This window comes from Pararge aegeria, chromosome 21 (assembly GCF_905163445.1).
Source record: "Pararge aegeria chromosome 21, ilParAegt1.1, whole genome shotgun sequence".
Classification (NCBI taxonomy): Eukaryota; Metazoa; Arthropoda; class Insecta; order Lepidoptera; family Nymphalidae; genus Pararge; species Pararge aegeria.
Window position 1 is genome coordinate 12,386,327 of NC_053200.1, and position 19,352 is coordinate 12,405,678.

Genomic DNA, 19,352 nt, shown 5'->3' on the forward strand with positions numbered 1-19,352 from the left:
CATAATGAATTGCGATGCCTTTCTGGCTTCCGTTTACCCCACCTACAATGTGAGTACTAGGTGAGCTTTGCGTCAGTAAGCTGCGTACACATAGATACCTTACTGACGCAGAGCTCACCTTGACGCTGTGGTCCGAGGTGGTCCGAGTGGTCAGAGGCAATATAAAAACGTTAGCCCACTAATAAATACGGTATAATACTTTTATAATTTTAAAAGTTAGCCCTTGATTGCAATTTCACGTGGTGGTATGTACCACAGCGCTCACCGCTGCGCCGGGGGGGTCGTAAACTTACACACATATAATGAATACACACAACAGACAGTCAATTAGCATTCCTACGCCCTTCCGTTTCCTTCTGGGATTATCTTAGACTGCATTATAACTTACCATCAAGCAACATTGCAGTCAAGGGCTAACTTGTAGTGGTATAAAAAAAAGGACAACTTTTAACTTTAAAAAAAGCACACTCCGTCTAAGGCTGCAACATCAATCGGAATTCCATCGGCCAAGCGCTGGTAAAAATTAAAAAAAAAAAGTAGTCCTTTAGAAAGCAAATTTTTAGTAACGCATGTTTTAATAAGCAGATAAAATAATCAGTGCATATACCTATTTTAGCTATACATTAAATGTCAAGATTGTTTACCTTTAGTAGGGTACGTATACAGACAGAATGTAAACTGCGGTCAACAAAAAGAGATAATTTATGTACTCTAATAATGTAAGTACCCTTAGGTGCTCAGTTCTGCTGTATCAGATTGGAATAACTTCAACAATTATTAATCTGTGTCACAGCAAAAAAAAAATGCTATTTTTGACCTTATTTCTGACGAAATGGTTGTCCACTTTACACAATTCAGAAAAATGGTGTTGGTAGAAAAGTTATAAATGAACCATAATATTTTACTTTTAATTTATATGTTGTGACCTAAAAATTACTTACAATGGCTTTCTTTACGAACACAGACAACTTTCCAATATCTTTTGTAACCACAGATTAAGTTACAATGTGAAGTTATGACAGAAAAAAAAGTCATATTTACCTGTATTGTAGTAGGTATAAAAAAAGTAGTAGTAATAAAAAATTAAGACATTACTGAGTATTTAGATTGGGTTAACTTTTTTTTAATTTCTAAAGAGTTAATAAAAATATAGAATTTAATTTATGATGCTCAAATGCATAAAAAAATTATAAATTACAATGTTGCGTAGTGAAATCGAATATATCTTGTCAAATAAAACAACTGGTTCTAATTCTCTCGCACAAATATCGTCTGAATTTGTCAACATAAATTAACTCTTTTCATTGACCGCAGTACAAGATATCGTAAGAATAGAGCTCGTTCAGTATAGTTTGGTTTTTCGGGAATGTTCATTTATGAAAGGTGTCATTGTTTATTTGCTGTAAGAACGACTTAAACGCTTCACAAACAACATTGCTTCAGCATTGATAGGAAGTCCCTGAGTCTTTTTATCCATCTAAGGAAAAGTAGATTATAGCTAAGTTATTTACAACGACAATGGTGCCAATTCTGTTATGCAAAACGTACTAAACTAAACTAATTTGAAATGTCTCAAAATGATATAAACACTGTGATCCCGTGTAAAACAAAATTTGCACCATTGGTATTGTTTACAATGCATTTCAGAAAAGTTGATTGTACTGGTTCTAATTTGGTTGTGACAAATGTCTAAAGTAAACTTTAACTAATTGAATTTAATGTTGGAATAGCTATTTATTCAGTAGTCGCGCTATTTATTTATTTCCTCGAGCTATTAATTAAATATTTTATCATAATACTATATAAACTATTCTTGTAAGCGGTTTAAAATAGGTTATTGATTGCCTCATAGTATATTATCGTAAACGTAAAGTTTATGTAATTAAAATAAAACTATAAGGCATTCTATTACTACCATTTTGTCAAGTAGTGTTTTAGGGTAGTGAAGTTATCGATAATAAACGTTAAAGCATTCTATCGGTACCATATTTAGAAGTAGTGGCCTCTCGTCTCGGGAGTAAAGTTGTTGATAATCAACTTAAAGCATACTTTCGGTACTATTTATACGAATAATGTCTTATAGAGGAAAAGTTGTTGAAAATCAACTATTTTTACAAGTGGTGTCTGAAGGCGAAAAAGTTGTCTATAATCAACTGAAAGCACAGATTTAAGAATGTACAGAACCCGCACTCTGCCAGTATTGCATGCAGTGCATGTGTTCACAACAGCAGGATGTTGGTAGTTCACAAATTTCCCATTTTCCCCATTTTACAGAAAATGTTTATAACATACACCGTAAAATGAAACAAAAAAGATTGTTAAACTATAAAATTATGTTGGAAAAGAGCAATCTGCAGAGTTTCTTGCCGGCTCTTCTCAGTGGAATCTGCCATCCGAACCGATGGTAGACAAACAGACTGACTTGACGTTTCAAAAGTTCTTATAAATTAGGCCTACTTGAAATTTAAATCAATTATAAATTTTAAATTCTGATTTTTTTTTAACATTTGAGGTAAAATAATTACTGTCAACTGCTACATGGAATGAAATGTTCGAGAAACACTACTAAAGTGGAGTGGTTTTTGTTGCTTTATTATTAGTCGTGTACACGGTTTCTGTATGTTCTTAATTCTGTGACTGAAAGCATTATTTTGGTACCACAATGTCAAGTAGTGTCCTAAGGTGGTAAAAGTAAACGTAATCATCTTTAAAGCATTCTTTTGGTACCATTATGACGAGTTGTGACATCTTACCTCGGTCGTACAGTTGTCAATGAGCATTCTTTCGGTACAATTTTGACAAGTAGTGATGTAAGGGAATTATCGATAATCAATTATATAGCATTTTATCGATAAAATTTTGACAAGTAGTGTCTTTAATTACTAATAAGTTGTGGATAATCAACTTTAAAGCTTCTATTGGTACCATTATGTTATTGGAACGCTTAAATCTGAAATGCATTATTTACTATGATGCGCCCATACTACCTGCTGAGTTATTATTATTCGAGATTTACTCTCACGCCCGTGTACAAAATAAATACATATAATGAGCCAAAACAACATTAATATACTTACTTAGATACATAGAGATTAATACACTTAAATATACATTACATAAATACATATTTGCACCGGGCGGAGGATTACACGAGGCTTTTACTTTTCTAAAAAAAAAAAAACTGTAATAAAAAAAAAATTAAGCTAAAGCCATTACAGCTAAATCAAACCGTATACCCAGTGAGACTAGAAAAATGACAATGTTAATGCGTGTGATAAAATAGGAAAGATTTACTCACTGACCTTTTCTCTCGCACCACGTTAAATCTTACTAACTTGTAGGGCTAGGATGCTCGCCACGAGAGAGTTATGTCAACCGATTATCTCGTAAGTCTCTAAAGAAAAAGTACGAGTAACGGGTAGAGATAACTATCTCTTGGTGTGAATGCTAGCCCTACTGGATGCCTAGTGTGAGATATTCTACCTACTTTCTTTCTAGTTAAAATACTGGGACCCAGTAGATGGCGCTCTTTTGATTCCATACAGATAGTAGTTAACTATAACGCGATCGAATAGGTTAACGTAGGTAAATAATTTCACATTAGGAACTCTGTATCTCATTTTACTAGAGGATGGGGCATTATGTATTGCTGCAAACCGGGAGGGTGTGGGAAAGGTTTCGAAGGTCTATTGTTTACTTGGGATTTACCTTTTAAATTTTAGCTAGTGTTGAATACTCAGACATTTTTAACAAACTCAACTCTTTATATTCGATACGATGTTATATTCGTCTGGTGCGAGGCTTCGGTCGTGGTTACTTAGCACAAAGACGTGCCGTCAAGCAATATAGAGTTCCGGTACGTTGTCGCTTAGAAACCGATTAGGGGTTTAAGATAACTGCCATACTCCTAACAGGTCAGCACGTTACCTTTACTTACCTACCAGCAGGTGTGATTGCAGTCTGGAGCTGTCTTCTAATGGAATAAGATATAAATGTTTAAAAAATAACTCATGCAGTTAGTATGCACGCATATATAGTTTTAAAATTTACTATAACTTTATATATATTTGTAATGGATCTATTCTGTCCTTAGGATCTGTTGGGCAATGCCTTTTTGTTTGGAAACACAAGTATCATGTTTCTATTTCTTACTGTACTGTTACTGTATTCTGATGTGATACTTCTTCAGGTGCGGTAGGTAATATTTAAATTTAAAAAGTGGAAACCTTTGGTTTGCCCTTAAACGCACCGCGACTATTATAGGTAAGTCCGGGTGCTCAGGCTTATCCATCATTGCGCGTCGCCGGCCTTTTATTACTATGGATTCACCAAGGTCTCATTACCACTCCGTAAAAGGAAGTGACCTGACTGAGTTTAATATACAATAAAATCAACGTAAATGAAAATAATCCACGAAGTTTAATTTTTTAGCATTAATTACAAGTTCCGATATGCGCAAATTTTGCTTAATCAACGAGCCATAATGTTCCAAAAAAAAAACACTGCATACCTATTCGGACGTTACGCTTAATTTATTAATAAGGACCATGAAGCAAGGCTTTCAAAAAAAAATTATAATGTTCGACGTACTAACAAAATAATTCTTTATTTATGTCGATAGAGTAAAGTCTAGTAACATGAATACCTTTAAAAATAACAGTAGCAATAAAATTTCGCGATGTCTAAACTTTTTAATTTTTTTGGTTTTAATTGGCCAACATGTGTGGATGTAACGTCGAATAGCTTTGTACCCGCTCGTTGGATCATTCCGTATTTTTAAATTGTACCTCCCACAATATAACTGAGTCTGATAATTTATCTGTGCTGTACAATAAAATTTTTCATTCAATCATTCATTCAGACCAGGCTCTTTACACCTCTTGCTCATTCCTATAGAAGCCAGTAGACTTGAGATGTATAGTCAAAGTCAAAGTCAAAGTCAAAAATATCTTTATTCAAGTAGGCCCACAGGTGGCACTTTTGATGCGTACATAAGAATTACACGGTAGTGAGATGATGGCGATAACCACATTCGTAAACTTAAAACTAAAGCTACGAGGGTTCCAAACGCGTCCCGGTCTAAGAAGAAGCCCACAACAAACTTAGCCGGGTGTTTTTTTTTTTTTTTGTTATCGCCATCTCACAATGTCATTTTAAATTATTAGAAGAGCAACCTGGTTAGAGCAATAATTTACACCCAAGCTTTTTTATCGTTGACGTAGTCCTTTATACTATAATAGGACTTTTCTATAAGCTTACGTTTAATACAAACTTTGAACTTTTTAAGAGACATCTCCAAGATGTCAATTGGTAGTTTATTGTAAAATTGTATGCAATTTCCTTTAAACGAATTATGAATTTTATGTAACCTAGTATATTGCACTGTAAGTTTATTCTTACTTCTAATGTTTAAATTATTGCAGTCACATTTTTTCTTAAATTTAGAAATGTTTTTATGGAAGTTTATGTAAGTATCTAATCTTATTGGAAGCGGTATACCTACCGAAATATGTATATTCTATCGTGAAGAGAGCATTTAAAATGTCTATGTTATTAAAGGCGCTTCTATTCGTCACTTCTCAAGTAATATTGTATAAGTTCTGTGTACTAATGTATTGAATTTTATAAGACTAATAATTATAATAAACAATTAACTCGAAGTTACTTTTTCTTGGTTCTTTTTTATTTACATTGATTTAGATAAATTATATTCCCCATTATTAGTATCGCCCATATATTTACGCCCAATCGATTACCCTATAATTTTTAAGCGTTTTTATAAAAATTATATTTTGTAAAAATTTTGCTCACAAGTAGGCCTTCTTTGCAGGCCTTTTTAAAGTGAAGTTTTTTTTATAGTAACCGCAATCCATTCGCTTTATCGCTATCTAATGTTACACCGATTCAGAAGGCTGAGTCAATCGAGAAGAATGTCCGCTTTTCAAAAACAGTCATAATTCCATTGGAATAAGAGTCTAATGACCCGGTGAGTTGTGGGTTTGTATACTCATTGATGCGCGGTAAATATTTTTTGTACATCCACTGACATTCTATACCAAGAAACGTAAACTTTAAATTAGTTTCAGATTATGTCACTATCTCTGTTTTGTTAAATAATATGTTTTAAGTAAAAAATAATAACATTGCAAATGAATTGTTTTTAACCATGTAGATTAAAGTTAACAGATTCATCGTTTAAAAATGGCGGTACTTTTTTAATTTCTGTAAGATTCTACCAGTTAATATAAAATACAATGTTGAGGACATTGTATCACGACTATCGAGAAAAGCTAAAAGTTTTGCTAGGTTTCCTAGAAGGCTATGCATTAGGACAGTGTTACTACAGACTGTTTTTAAAGGATATAACGTTTTTGGGAGATACTGGTTTTGCTGTCGGCTTTATAATAAGTATTTTGTTAGGTAAGTTTAGTTTATTAGCATAAAGATGAAGATGAAATGATTAGAAAGATGTTGCTGCCATCATCATGAATCCATTACTGGCCCGCTACGGTGCACGGGTCTCCATGTCAGAATGAGAAGGGTTTAGGCCATTAGGTTAGGTCAACCACGCTGGCCCAGTGCAGATTGGTAGACTTCACACGCCCTTGAGAACATAATGGAAATCGCGAAGCATGCAGGTTGCATCATATTAAATTGCTCAAATCCAAAATTATAACTCCCAAAAGCTAGAGGTGTTTGCCGGGAACTCGGTCGCCCCAAAAGAGAAACTAAAGCCTTGGCTCACTTGACTATCACCGCTTGTTTCTGATATACCGATATACCGTTCAAATCTGAACCGAAATGAAAAAAAATTTAAACAATTGAAAAGCATTTTTTCATATACTATTTTCTCAAGGTGTAGGCAATGCGGTGTCAATACAAGTTAGATGTATTTCCCTTCTCCTGCTTCCTATGTACTGCGGGAAGGCCGGTAGGGGGGTCTTGAAGGCGGTTGTCCTCACTTACGTCGTAGCTGGTAAGACCTTTGTGTTAATCAACATCAACCCCCAACGTTTATTATATAGTTTATTGTTTGTAAACATAATTTTATGCTGCTTTGTTAACTTTAATATTAGCTGTCGCCATAACATGTTATACGCCAGATTAATATCCCTTCATCATATCAACCCATTACTCACTGCAGGGCACGGATCTCCTCCCACAATTAGGGTTCTAGACCATACCTCCACGCTGGCCCAGTGCGGATCGGTGGACTCCACACGCCTTAGAGAACATAATGGAGAACTCTCTGGCATGCAGGTTTCCTCACGATCTTTTCCTCCAGCATGGAAGATACGTCAATAGCTTAAAATGCACATAACTTAGAAAAGTTAGAGGTGCGTGCTGGAATTCTAATTTGGACCGTCTACTTACTATAATAATATGCACCGAATTTCGAACCAGACATTCAGAACGCAACACAGCAATGAGGCATGGCTAAAAGATATACCTAACGAATAATGATCATCTCTTCTAATATAAGGCCCAATAACGAACTTGGGATTCAACGCAAAAGAGGTGGTACGAGTGTTTGCATGCAGCACTGAACTGTCTTACAATCTCACCAAAATTAAATACGCCCGGATGTATAGACCGTTGAACAAAGCACTTCTTAGTTTACGAAAAGAAGTCGACGGCATCAAGGAAGCGTTCAGGTGAAGTTATGCCCTGATTTTGGACTCTGTTAATAATTAGACCTTTAAAACAAATCTTGTTGTCTTTCTTGGCTCGAATAAGGTCCGGGTTTTTTTTTTCAACCCCCGACGCAAAAAAGACTGTTATAATAAGTTCGACGTGTGTGTGTGCGTGAATGGCATTGTAGCTCCCGAACCGATTAACAGATTTGGATTTCGTTTTTTTTTTGTATGAAAGGTAAATTAATCAAGAGTGCTATTAGCTATGTTTGATGAAAATTTGGTCGCGGCCACATAATGGGGGATTAGGTACAATATTTTCACATCTCTCTCAATTGGTATCAAATAAAATTACTTGACTAGTAGAATACTAAAAACTATGATAAATTTCAGATCCAAGATGGATGCCACGCCACCAGAAAATGGCGACATGGGTATTATTGGGTCGGGGAATTGGATTTTTTTTAATTTATTTACTTGTTTAGACCACTAGAAGTTAGCCTTTGTCAGCAGAGTACTCAGCTGGCAACAGAGGCTCACTTAGTTGTACTGGAAAGTGACGATGCAGTCTACGATTAAAACCATTTTTACCTCTTCATGGTATCTACTTGTCATGATACCGGAATGCATAATCTGACGGCCGCGCTTTGCGGCTTCGATAGATTCTGACGGCCGAAATCTCCGACCAAATCAGAGGAAATTATAAATCTTTTTACATTTGCAGTAGACACTATAGGTCCATAACAACACTTTAAAAGTTATTCCCCTCCAGTTCAATCCGTGACGTAATCTCTCCGATCGAGGGTGAGATTGAAGGCATGGACAATTTGCAACAAATGAAGGCTGAGAATGATTTGTCTGATGCATTGTTTGATCTCATACAGCGCTCTCAGAAGAATGTCACGAAAAACCAGTTCGTATTAATATTTCGACAAATCTATATTTTATTTCGTTCACGTTAGAGGCGCAAGAAAGATACCTGATACATTTTTTTGTATAAAAACCTGTATCTGTTAGAACTATTGAAAATATTGTCTCGTGCCCTTGCGTATAAAACTGCTCTTACCTATAATAAAACGTGGAAAACTGCGTAGTAAATTGGCTGCGTAGTTTTTAAAAATAAGTCACGATGCAATGAAATACTGGGCACAATTAATAAACTCAATTATATTTAGGGATGAGAGATCTTCAAAACGTGCTTAAACTTATCTCGTACAGATACAGTTAAAATGAGGCTAAGTCTGTGTCAGACATTAGTCAGAAAATTCAAAGTTTGTACCTACGCACTATATTTAGATCTCAGCCGAAGAGGTAACCTGATATGTTTTACAAAACTTTCACAAGATAAGTAAATGCTAAGGTAACCTATACAAATTTTTAGCGTCCTAGAAACGGAAGAAAGCCAGCGATATCAGAGATTATATCATCAAAAAATGGGAATCCGTTGCGAGAACCAACTATCCCACACAGTGACTTTATGTATGGACGCGTTTTCATCGGCTTATGATGAATGTCACGTAGCAGTTCCCGCGTACGCAACGATTATGTGCTGGCCCTTGCTGTTGCCAAGGGTTTGTAATGTAAAACAATTGCTTGGGATTGGGATATGCAACAGTAGAAACAAGGTAAATATATTAATTATGCACAACTAGAAAAATTCTAAAAATAAACAAAAGTAAAAAAAAGATATTAGTTATCATTGATTATATAATGAAACGGTTGCTTACCGAAAGTGGCGTGCACTAGGTTATTAACTAGGGTATACATACCGCAGGAAGATGCATAAAATGGCAGAAATCCTCCTCCGATACGAGTTATATATCAATTTTAGGTTAGGCAGTGCTTTTGTACATGTATGAAGTGCACGTTTGCCATTGACACTGCCATTGACATGACATTGCCAATTGTGTGACAATAGTTAATACTGTCACACAATTGTACCCAAGGGCATTTCAGTTTTGTGGAATGGGTGGCCACCGACTATGCCCTTTTCTATTAGATTTTTTTAATCGATGATTTTACTTTTATTTTTTTGTAGTTCAATTTTTATGATTAATTTTCCTTTCAGTCGCTTTTAATTTTACAATTGGAGGTTTTGCCCATAATCACCACGTTGCGACGGGTTTATCGGTCGTGGTAAATGGCACAGAGACGCTGCAGTCCGTTATCCCTTATACCTATTCCCTTAGTCTTACATACTTTTGATAAGTCAAGTATGCCTGTTTGTTGTGACACATTATATGTGATGAATTCATCGATGGTCGGATCGTAGCGCAGATGATTGAATGGAATACTTGTATCTAAATATGTACTTATACATTTTGTTAGATAAACCCTGGACTCGGATTGGGTTACTCTTATCTAAAATCGGCCAAAAGAGAAATAGTTTCAAATCTTACGGATATTAAATTGCAACATAAAGTTACATATGTACGGGAGCTTCATGATGTTCAGGTAATTCGTGAGTAATATTACCGACTGATTACCTTCAAATGTTTGTAAACGGTTACTGTATGTACCTATACTGTATGAAAAAGCAGGGGAGGACAGTGTCGTCGTCGTCGTCCCCCTCCCCACCCCCGCGCCTGGAATTCTTGCAGAAAATGTACGGCGGCCAAGGTAGACAGACGGACAAAAATTCAAAAAATACAGCTTTGGCTTCAGTGTCGATTATAGAGGGTACTCTAAAATTTTTTTCATAAAACAGATCTGACCTAAAAAAAATCTCATAGTAAATGAAAATCCACCCACCATATGTATTAAATAATATGCACAGTTTATATAATATTTTTCTATTATAATATAAGTAACAGTAGATTTTGAAGCCCCTATTCTATTCCATTATTATTTAGGATGCAAAGGAAACAGGTGACAGAGTTCTGTACACGTTCAGTGAAAAGTTCATTACAATGCAATCGGTTATCACAACCGTCAACATATGTTTGGCTTTGCTCGTTCTGCGTATCGTATACTCTGCGCAGAACTACCACGACCTCTACTTGACCAGCATCGACTACGACAACGTTTATATCACAGGATATTTTAAAAGAATCGATCAAAAGCGACGAAAGAAGGGTAAAGTTACACTTTTACCTCTCAAAAAGGTTAGCTTTCGCAATGTTAAAACCGATATACCTACCTTTTTTGTTCTCACTTAATCTTTCAATACATCATCGTCATCATCAGCCCGTTTCAGTCCACTGCTGGACTGAGGCTTCTTCATTAGCGCGCCATCTTGCTCTATTGCTAGTGACTTGCATCCATTTTTTCCCTGCCTTGTCGATATCATTCAACCATCGAGCAGGTAGTTGGCCGATGCTTCTGTGTCCAGTGTGTCCAATGCCCATTCCCCTTTAGGGGCTGATCCTAAGATCGCTCTTTCCATTGCAAGCGGATGAACTTCGAGCTATATTACAAGCGATAGTAAGTATATTTAATTATGTTTCTTTAAGTAGGTATACAACTGAGCGGTGATAGCGTTTATTTGGGTAGGAGCTCGACTTCACTTTCGAAGGGCATTGGAATTCGAATTCCAGCACGCAGCTCTAACTTTTCTTAGTTATGTGCGTTTTAAGTAATTAAAACATCACTTGCTTCAACGGTGAAGGTAAACTTTGTGAGGAAACCTTCATGCCTGAGAGTTCAACAAAAATAGACACTTTTTAAGTTTCCTCTTGTTGTGTCCATTGTTTTTCTTTCGTTTTTTGGTGTACGATTAAAGCGTATATATATAGTAAATAAATAATGTTCTCAAAGCTGTGTAGAGTCCACCAATCTGCTGATGGACTAGCGGGGATGAGACCTGTGCTCTGTAGTTGGCCGGTAATGGGTTGATGAAGATGGAGTGTACAACAGGCCATGTGCCCTCCAAGAATGATAAGAGTAGTCCACCACGCTGGCCAAGTGCGAATAGGTAGAATTCATCCACCTATGAGAACGTTGTGAAGAACTCTAACATATGCATGTTGCCTGATGATGTTTTTCTTCACAGTTAAAGCAAGTGAAATTTTTATTGCTTAAATTAAAAACGCCCAGAATAAACGACTAAGACACCGGGAAAATATCTGGCAAATATGAAGTTATAGTTATCAAAAGTTTAATTATTTACCCACTTTATAAATTTACTGTAACAATAGTTAGAGGCACCGGGGAACCAACTTGGTCTCCAGAAAGGGAGGCCGAGCCCAATCGTCTATTCGCGCCTACTAGGCTATTACCGCTTACTAGGCTTGTTCCATTTTAGATGGAAATAAACAGATACATAGACGTGCTTTCCACTTCTTACGTACTATCGGAGCGTAGCAAACTGTTGAGTCAGATACTCAAAGTGATGCTAGAAGCTGTGACGGCCACTACATTTGTCATGCTAGACAGATTGTTCTACGAGGCTTTGGATGTTGTAAGAAAACACGCGATGGAGAGAATACCGTCATCCGGCGTACAAGACCTTGAGATTAAGGTGTGTAGATCCAAAACTTTCGTAAAGATTTTGTGCGGCGAACTAGAATTTTGGGTCGGTAAGGAGTGCATTTAAATAGATAAACGATAGTGGTATGTTACCAATTCTTTTGTACTCGAATATGTAGACTAAACTAAATTAAAAGGCGTAAGAGCAGTGCAGTGCTTTTTACAATGATCTCTACGGAAAAGGATGTCACTACTTTTGAATTTTATGTACAAAACTTAAACCCACCCAAGTTTTTCACCCCCGAACATTTGAAAGTTGCTGCTTATCTAATCCGGAGCTATTAAGCCGAACGGGTGGCAGCTCTTGCTACTACTACCTACTGTAAAAAAATATATAATAGGGTATAATTCCTACAAAAGTTTTTAATTTTACCAGGTGGAAAGCAGTGGTCTTATATCATACATGCTACGAAAAGTGCTCGAAGAACTGAATTCCAACAATCAACATAAAATGGTTTCCAATGAAATGTGTCTGCCGCAACCTCGGGCAATGCCTAAGATGTTTTATTTTAGAATCTACGGCGGGTACATTTGGATACTGCTGCTTCTGTGCATTAACCCTTATACGTTGAGACTGCGAAGGTAAGTAATTGCCTTACCATAATAATCATTATAACGTCATACTGCTAGGTACGTTTAGTAAGGGCAGGAGATATTTTTCTGTCCACGGAAAGAATTAAATTTTATCTGTTACTAACTAGCGGACCCGCGCTACTTCGTCCGCGAATGAGTCGACTTAAAAAAATAGTCGTATGTCCTATATAAATGATTCTGAGATTCCAATATAAATGAATTCTAGCTAGATCGATTTATCGCCCCCTGTATACATTTCATGAGAATCGTTGTAGCCGATTCCGAGATTCCCATTATATATACTTATATACATATATTTATCGATAAAACACGAATAAAATGACATTTTCTAAAAATGAATCCTAGCTAGATAGATTTATCGCCCCCGAAACCCCCTGTATACTTACTAAATTTCATGAAAATCGTTGGAGCTGATTCAGAGATTCCAATTATATACGAGTATATACAAGAATTGCTTGTTTAAAGATATAAGATAAGTAATTTTGACTGTTATTAACTATTGATGATGTGGAATTGGCGACCTTTGTTTCTTTCTTTATTTTAGTACTACAGCTTGTGACAGAGCTCGTCCAGGGAGCTACCACAATGCTTATTTCTGTCGCCAAACAGCATTGTCGCATTGCTGTGTTCCGGTCTGAAGGGCGTGGTTGCCGTAATTAAAATTAAATTAAATTAAATATAATACGACAATACACACATCGCCATCTAGCCCCAAAGTAAGTGTAGCTATAGTGTTATGGGTACTAAGATAGCTGATGAATATTTTTATGAATATAATACACATAAATACTTATAATATACAGATAAACACCCAGACACTGAAAAACATTCATGTTCATCACACAAGCATTTTCCAGTTGTGGGAATCGAACCCACGGCCTTGGGCTCAGAAAGCAGGATCGCTGGCGCCCACTGCGCCAATCGGCTGTCAAAATTGCAGGCACATGAGGCTTAACACCTACACCTGAGGTTGATTTACACAGCGCAACACTTTGCAGTGTGCCTTGCATGACCTGGAAAGTTTTGCTCTGTTTTAAGGCGATGGTTTTCCACTTACCTTACTTACTATCTGCTTGGTCCATCAATTAATAACTGACAAAATTCCAGATTGATTTGCAGCTATTTCTACCCTGTACGTGAAAAGCAACGTATACTGCATCGCTACAACGATGTACTGAAGAAGCGCGTTAAAATGCAGAAGACACTGCGAAGGAAGGCAGTACAGGCTGTGCGAGCCCACTACCTCTCAGGGGAGAACCTGCTGAGCTTGAGAATAAGATTTCCGCAGCTGCTTGGATGGCTTGAGGCGCTGCCAGTCGCTAGGATGAAGTGTTTAATCTGTGAGGAGACTGCTCCGACGAATTGTGACAACCGCTGTTAGTAATAATGGTTTTGTATCATTATGGAATGGCATTTTCCACATGACTGACATGGACTGACAAGCACATCTTTCTTTTTTTTATTAACATTATGTAACTAAGAAATAAATAAAACATGCATCCTTGGTCTAGGACTTTTGGCCTAAGAAGGTGCTTCTACGGTTTATGACATCATGGTTTGGATTTCTGGCTCAGGCTAAAATTATTTTTTTATTTTATTTATACACCTAAGAATTTGTTCGCCACATAAAGAAAAAAAATGGATAGTACAAGAGGAAACTTCAAAAGAGGCGGCCTTATTACCTGGCGAATCTGTTCCTGGCAAACTTAGGATTAGGAAAACCAAGAGAAACCGAGTGGTGAGGTGTATTATTATTACATACATACTTACGAATAATTCCTCACTAATACTTATCCGGATTAAACAAATTTGTAGTGATAATAATAACATTTCTTTCTTGCTTGGTCGTGGATGTGTACTAAAGCGTTACTCTGACCCAGCCATCAGGCGACGAGTTGGAACGCTATGGGGTTTAGTCGGTAGGTGTCCTATCCAGAAACACTTTCTCGAGGACTACTTTGTAAACCAGCAAAGCATATAAGAGACATTCTTGTCAACCCATTATTTCGTCTTATCTCATAGAAACTGTAGCCATCAGTAATTTTTGAACTTATAAAAAATTGTCCTTTCTCCAGCCAAGTCGACACAAGGATGGCACTCGTGTACAAAAACAAGATGTCCTTTTGTGTACTGTGACGAGTGTTGGCAGGAAGTGGAATCGCGATGCCTCGCCTGCGACCCTGCGCTTGCAGAACTGAGCGACATAGATTCGCTTAGTGATGACAACCTGCCTCGGCATTAACCCCTGATGCCAGAAGCGGTTAGGGCTTCGGCTTCACTTTCGGAGGGCCGAGTTCATATCCCAGCACAACCTATCGTTTTTCTAGGTGTGTGCGTATCAAAATTTATTCAACGGTAAAGGAAAACATCGTGAGAAACCCTGCTTGCCTGTTCAAGTTCCTATATGCCAAGTTCTACATAATGTTCTCAAAGGATGATATTATAATAATATATATATTATTCCTGCCTGTGCTAGCCGTGCAAGCAACTTTCAAAAAAGTTAGTATTAGCGATTCTGTACCTACGGTTAATTTATTCATACGTTCAATATGAGTTCAACGTTAGGTTAGAAAACGATTCTGCGATTGCCTTCTACAATATTTTTGGAAAATTAGTGGTGTGCCTACGGTTTTCGACCAGGTTACGCAAATAGATGGTTACCATCATTATGAAACCATTACTCCCCACTAGAGGGTTCAGCTGACCTTACAGTATGAGAAGGTTTTAGGCCGTAGTCCCTTGAGAGTGTCCTTAAGAACATTGTGCTGAATTCTTAGGCAAGTTTCCTCACGACGTTTTCCTTCACCGTAAAGCAATTGATATTTTTCTTCTAAAAACGCACATAACTCCGAAAATCTAAAGTTGCGTGCTGGGGATCGATCTTGGCCTTCCCGCAAGGAAGGCTGAAGTCCCAACCACTAGGTTATTTATATAAATAAGAAATGAAAAACTCTTTTTCCAGTTTGTATTGTTCAAAAACTATAGGGTGTTTCTATGCATATATAAAGAACACAAGGTTACTATATCTTGATATTATGTAATAATTGTAAATAAACAAAAAATAAAACTTGGTTAAACTAAATAGCGTGTTTATTTAAAACAAGCCGTACTCGAGCTGTTCTCCCACTGTCAAGTTGCTGACGAACTGTATGTTGTCGGCCACCTCGTTGCAGAGCCGCGCCAGCCCTGTCAACTCGCCGTCCTCTGGTGGACTGAAGTTATACACTAGCTGGAAGGGAATACTCATCATCATTTCAATTTATCTGCTTCACTGATAAAAAAAGTCCTCTCAGGTTTTACAGCAGTATCAATACGGTACTTCGGACTCGATAGAAAAAGAATATTCCGAACAAGGAACAGTTATTTATTTTTATCGGTGATGATGGTAGGTAAATTAGTCGGGTTATTCCACGAATCCTAAGTTGTGCCTACAATTGTAAAAAACACGCTCACTATAAATACATTAAGGCAATATTTACCGATAAAAACTCATCATATGTGACCCAGCCATCGTTATCTGTGTCAGCCAAGTTAAACTTCTCTTTTCTAAATTCCATTGAGGTCTCATCCCCCAAACTCTCTAACACTGCACAACTGAGGGGACGGAAAAAAGAAAAAAAATCGGAATATCGGAACAAATTGGAAATAATCCTATTTTAGATTGTATTTGCTCATTATCCAAGAATTCTGTTTACTCTGTGCTGTTACAAAACTGAACGAAATTAACGCAGATCTAAAATAGCGCTATATTATTCACAATATTCCCTGAAAACGATAGTAATATACTTTGGTCCTAATATGTAAGCAATCGAAAAATCACCATTGTTTAATTAAGAAACTAACAAATCGTCAAATCCAAGCATTCCATTTGACTGGTTGTCAAAAAGCAGAAACAAGCTGTGCAGGTTGGCTATTGTGACTTCATTCCAGCCCGGGAACCGCCGCACCACCTTCTGGATGCTCCAACGTCGATCTTGTTCCTTCATTTCCTAGAGTATTTGGCTATCAATTATTATTATTACGGTTGGTGGATAGATGACCCTGTGATATTCGTAATACCTAAATATACCACCTAATTATCTGAAGTAGCAGTTTTTTTTATCGTAATAACACCACACACAGACCAAGCAGAAGGCCCATTTTCAATATTTGGTTTTTTCTAAATTACTGCTTTCTTAATCCACCCCAGTATTGAGGAAATCAAAACTATTGAATTATCAAATCGGTCAGCCATTTTCGAATTTTCGTGAGATACCCGGAAATTGATTTTATATAGGTTACTAGTGGACCCCAGCGCCATCTGTCGGGCTGATTTGTGTATCTAAACCATCCAGGGTGCCACCCAAACGCATACCAAAAAATTCATTTAAATCGGTCCAGACGTTTAGGAGGAGTTCAGTGACAGAGCAGGAGTTGTCTTAACAATTATTCATTGTAAAGTCAACATCTCCTGATGATGCTCCGGTTTCGGAGCGAAACGTGCGTAGAGGGTGTATTGCCGAGGATCTGTTTGGTGTGGAGTATAAGGATTGAAGAAATTATAAATTACACCACACAGATTCTCCTGCTTTTCGCGGAGTATAGCAAACTAAGCTTAATTTTGATAATAAGGAGTTCAGTGACATACACACGCACTCAAGAAATATATATATATATAAGATAAAGATAGATATACCTGTCATAATCGTCGGGAACAAAATTAATGAATGTACCCCACTATGTCAATATTCGCAAAAGTCTATTTTACTTGACAATAATTTAAGGAAGTTATTATAAGTAGGTATAAATAATACTAAGTGCAAAGCATCAGAATCCACCATTTTTAGCGTTGGGTACGGTTTAAATTGTTGCAGAAATAATAACACGGTTAAAAATATAAAAATATATTTTTTATTTATTTTTATGTTTAAAATTCGAAACATATTATTAATTCTGCTTTAATAACTATAACACTCATGTAAGTTACTAGCTGTTGTCCACTAAGGAGTTCCGTACTCTAGCTTCGATGATATTCAATAGATTCTCCACAATATAAACTCACTGACATTTACACCAGATATTAATAGATATATATCAGGATACGTGTAAAAAATCCAACCTAGTTCGACTTTTGTATACTCACTTGATTATACTGGCGTTGTTCTGCAAGTCTTTTGTAGAACTGATCGACCAGTTTATCGTAGTCAGTCATGGCAACCTTTTGAACATCGGAAATTTTCCTCAGAGGTTCACCTACAAGATTCAACTATTCACGTCAGTTTATAGCGCTGTATCAAGTACTTTAGCAGACACCTAATTTGCAGATTATTAAAGAGAATCATCCTCATTATCAACCAATTACGGGCCATCTAGCTCTAGCTCTACGAGACATGAGTCTTTCAGAATGATCTGGGTTTTTGTCGTAGTCCACTACACTGGCCCAATGAATTTTGATTTTTTTTTAATGGTTAGCCGATTTTAACTAATTTTAGGGCATAGTAAAAATTACATAGATCTGTTTACCACTAGAGCTATTCATAGGGTTGCCAGATCTAGCACCTTTATACTTATTAATACCTAAAGCACCCAAAAACATCAGTAAAGTCAGTAAAGTCTAATCAATGGACACGGCACAGGGTTCATAATCTGGGACATTTCCGGCCATCACGCAACTCTATACGAAGTAGCTAGATCTGTGCATAGTAAACCTAAGCTATGAAAAACCAACATAACAAAATACATGAGATGCACGAGGTATGTGTGTGGAAGATGCATCATGCACCTTAGCAATGCATTCGACTAAAGGAGACTTAAAACTTGTGCGGTTATTTTGCGATGATATTGACGACATTGAGATAGGCTAAAGGACAAAAGACGCTTAACGCTTAAACAAGTACCGTTTTGTTTTGTTACAATTATAATTTCAATGCTACTGCTTTAAGCGATAGTACACTCCCAGATATCTACTTACTTAATTTCCAAGCATCATTATATCGTATTTATCTCAATCAATGTACCGAAATGTATTGCGTATAATTTATGACAGTTGTGCGCAAGTTCGGCCCAAGACAATTTCCGTTCGCAATGCAGTTTTAAGGAGTACTGAAAATGTGTTCGAAGGTAGTACACGCATCGGACGCACCCGGATTTCATGCTATTTTTGGTGTGATATTTCTATTTCTAGGCCGATTATTACCACCGATGTCGCGTCACTTGCATTATAAGTACCTACACTGTATTTTTTCTTATGTCCTTGTGAATATTTCAATAACTTTTTGTGTAAAGATCTTGGATAGAAGGTTTACTTTGCAGAATTCCATGATATATAATGATAGTTCAGTAAATTTCTCCAATCTAAGCACCAAACAGATCTTTGGCAATGTACTACTGTCTATGCACGTTTCGCTCCGACGCCGGAGCATCCTCAGATGTTGACTTTACAATGAATAATTGTCAAGTGACTTAACAATAATTAAATGTTAAATCAACAAAGAAATTATAAATGACACCATAAAGATTCTCCTGCTTTTCGCGAAGTGTAGCAAATTAATAAATTTTCCGTGTAAAGGTCGTTTTTCTTATTAGTGTTGGAAAATATTTAAAGCATACCTACATTCATAAAGAATATCCATCTCTTTATTTTTATTTGTTTTTCGTTTTTTCAATTATTTTTTTCGT

General features: G+C 36.6%; 2 protein-coding genes across 3 annotated transcripts in view; one reads left to right on the forward strand and one right to left on the reverse strand.

Moving 5' to 3' along the window:
• Positions 1 to 6,254: 6,254 nt before the first annotated feature.
• Positions 6,255 to 15,063, forward strand: LOC120633457 (protein sneaky). Its single transcript, XM_039903665.1, has 11 exons — positions 6,255 to 6,420; positions 6,857 to 6,976; positions 7,484 to 7,655; positions 8,407 to 8,547; positions 9,016 to 9,259; positions 9,963 to 10,088; positions 10,487 to 10,738; positions 11,878 to 12,093; positions 12,478 to 12,683; positions 13,803 to 14,071; positions 14,771 to 15,063. Exons 1-11 carry the CDS (start codon positions 6,255 to 6,257, stop codon positions 14,935 to 14,937), a joined length of 2,079 nt encoding a protein of 692 aa, XP_039759599.1. The 3' UTR covers positions 14,938 to 15,063.
• Positions 15,064 to 15,789: 726 nt separating this feature from the next.
• The window catches only part of LOC120633489 (protein wech), a 32,626-nt gene continuing 29,063 nt past the window's right edge, over positions 15,790 to 19,352 (reverse strand). For both annotated transcript variants that reach the window (XM_039903701.1, XM_039903702.1), the window contains 4 exons: positions 17,818 to 17,927; positions 16,539 to 16,684; positions 16,175 to 16,289; positions 15,790 to 15,924 (listed from right to left, as the gene is read on the reverse strand). In XM_039903701.1, the coding sequence (XP_039759635.1) occupies positions 15,790 to 15,924; positions 16,175 to 16,289; positions 16,539 to 16,684; positions 17,818 to 17,927 (506 nt within the window). The remainder of the gene's footprint in view (positions 15,925 to 16,174; positions 16,290 to 16,538; positions 16,685 to 17,817; positions 17,928 to 19,352) is intronic.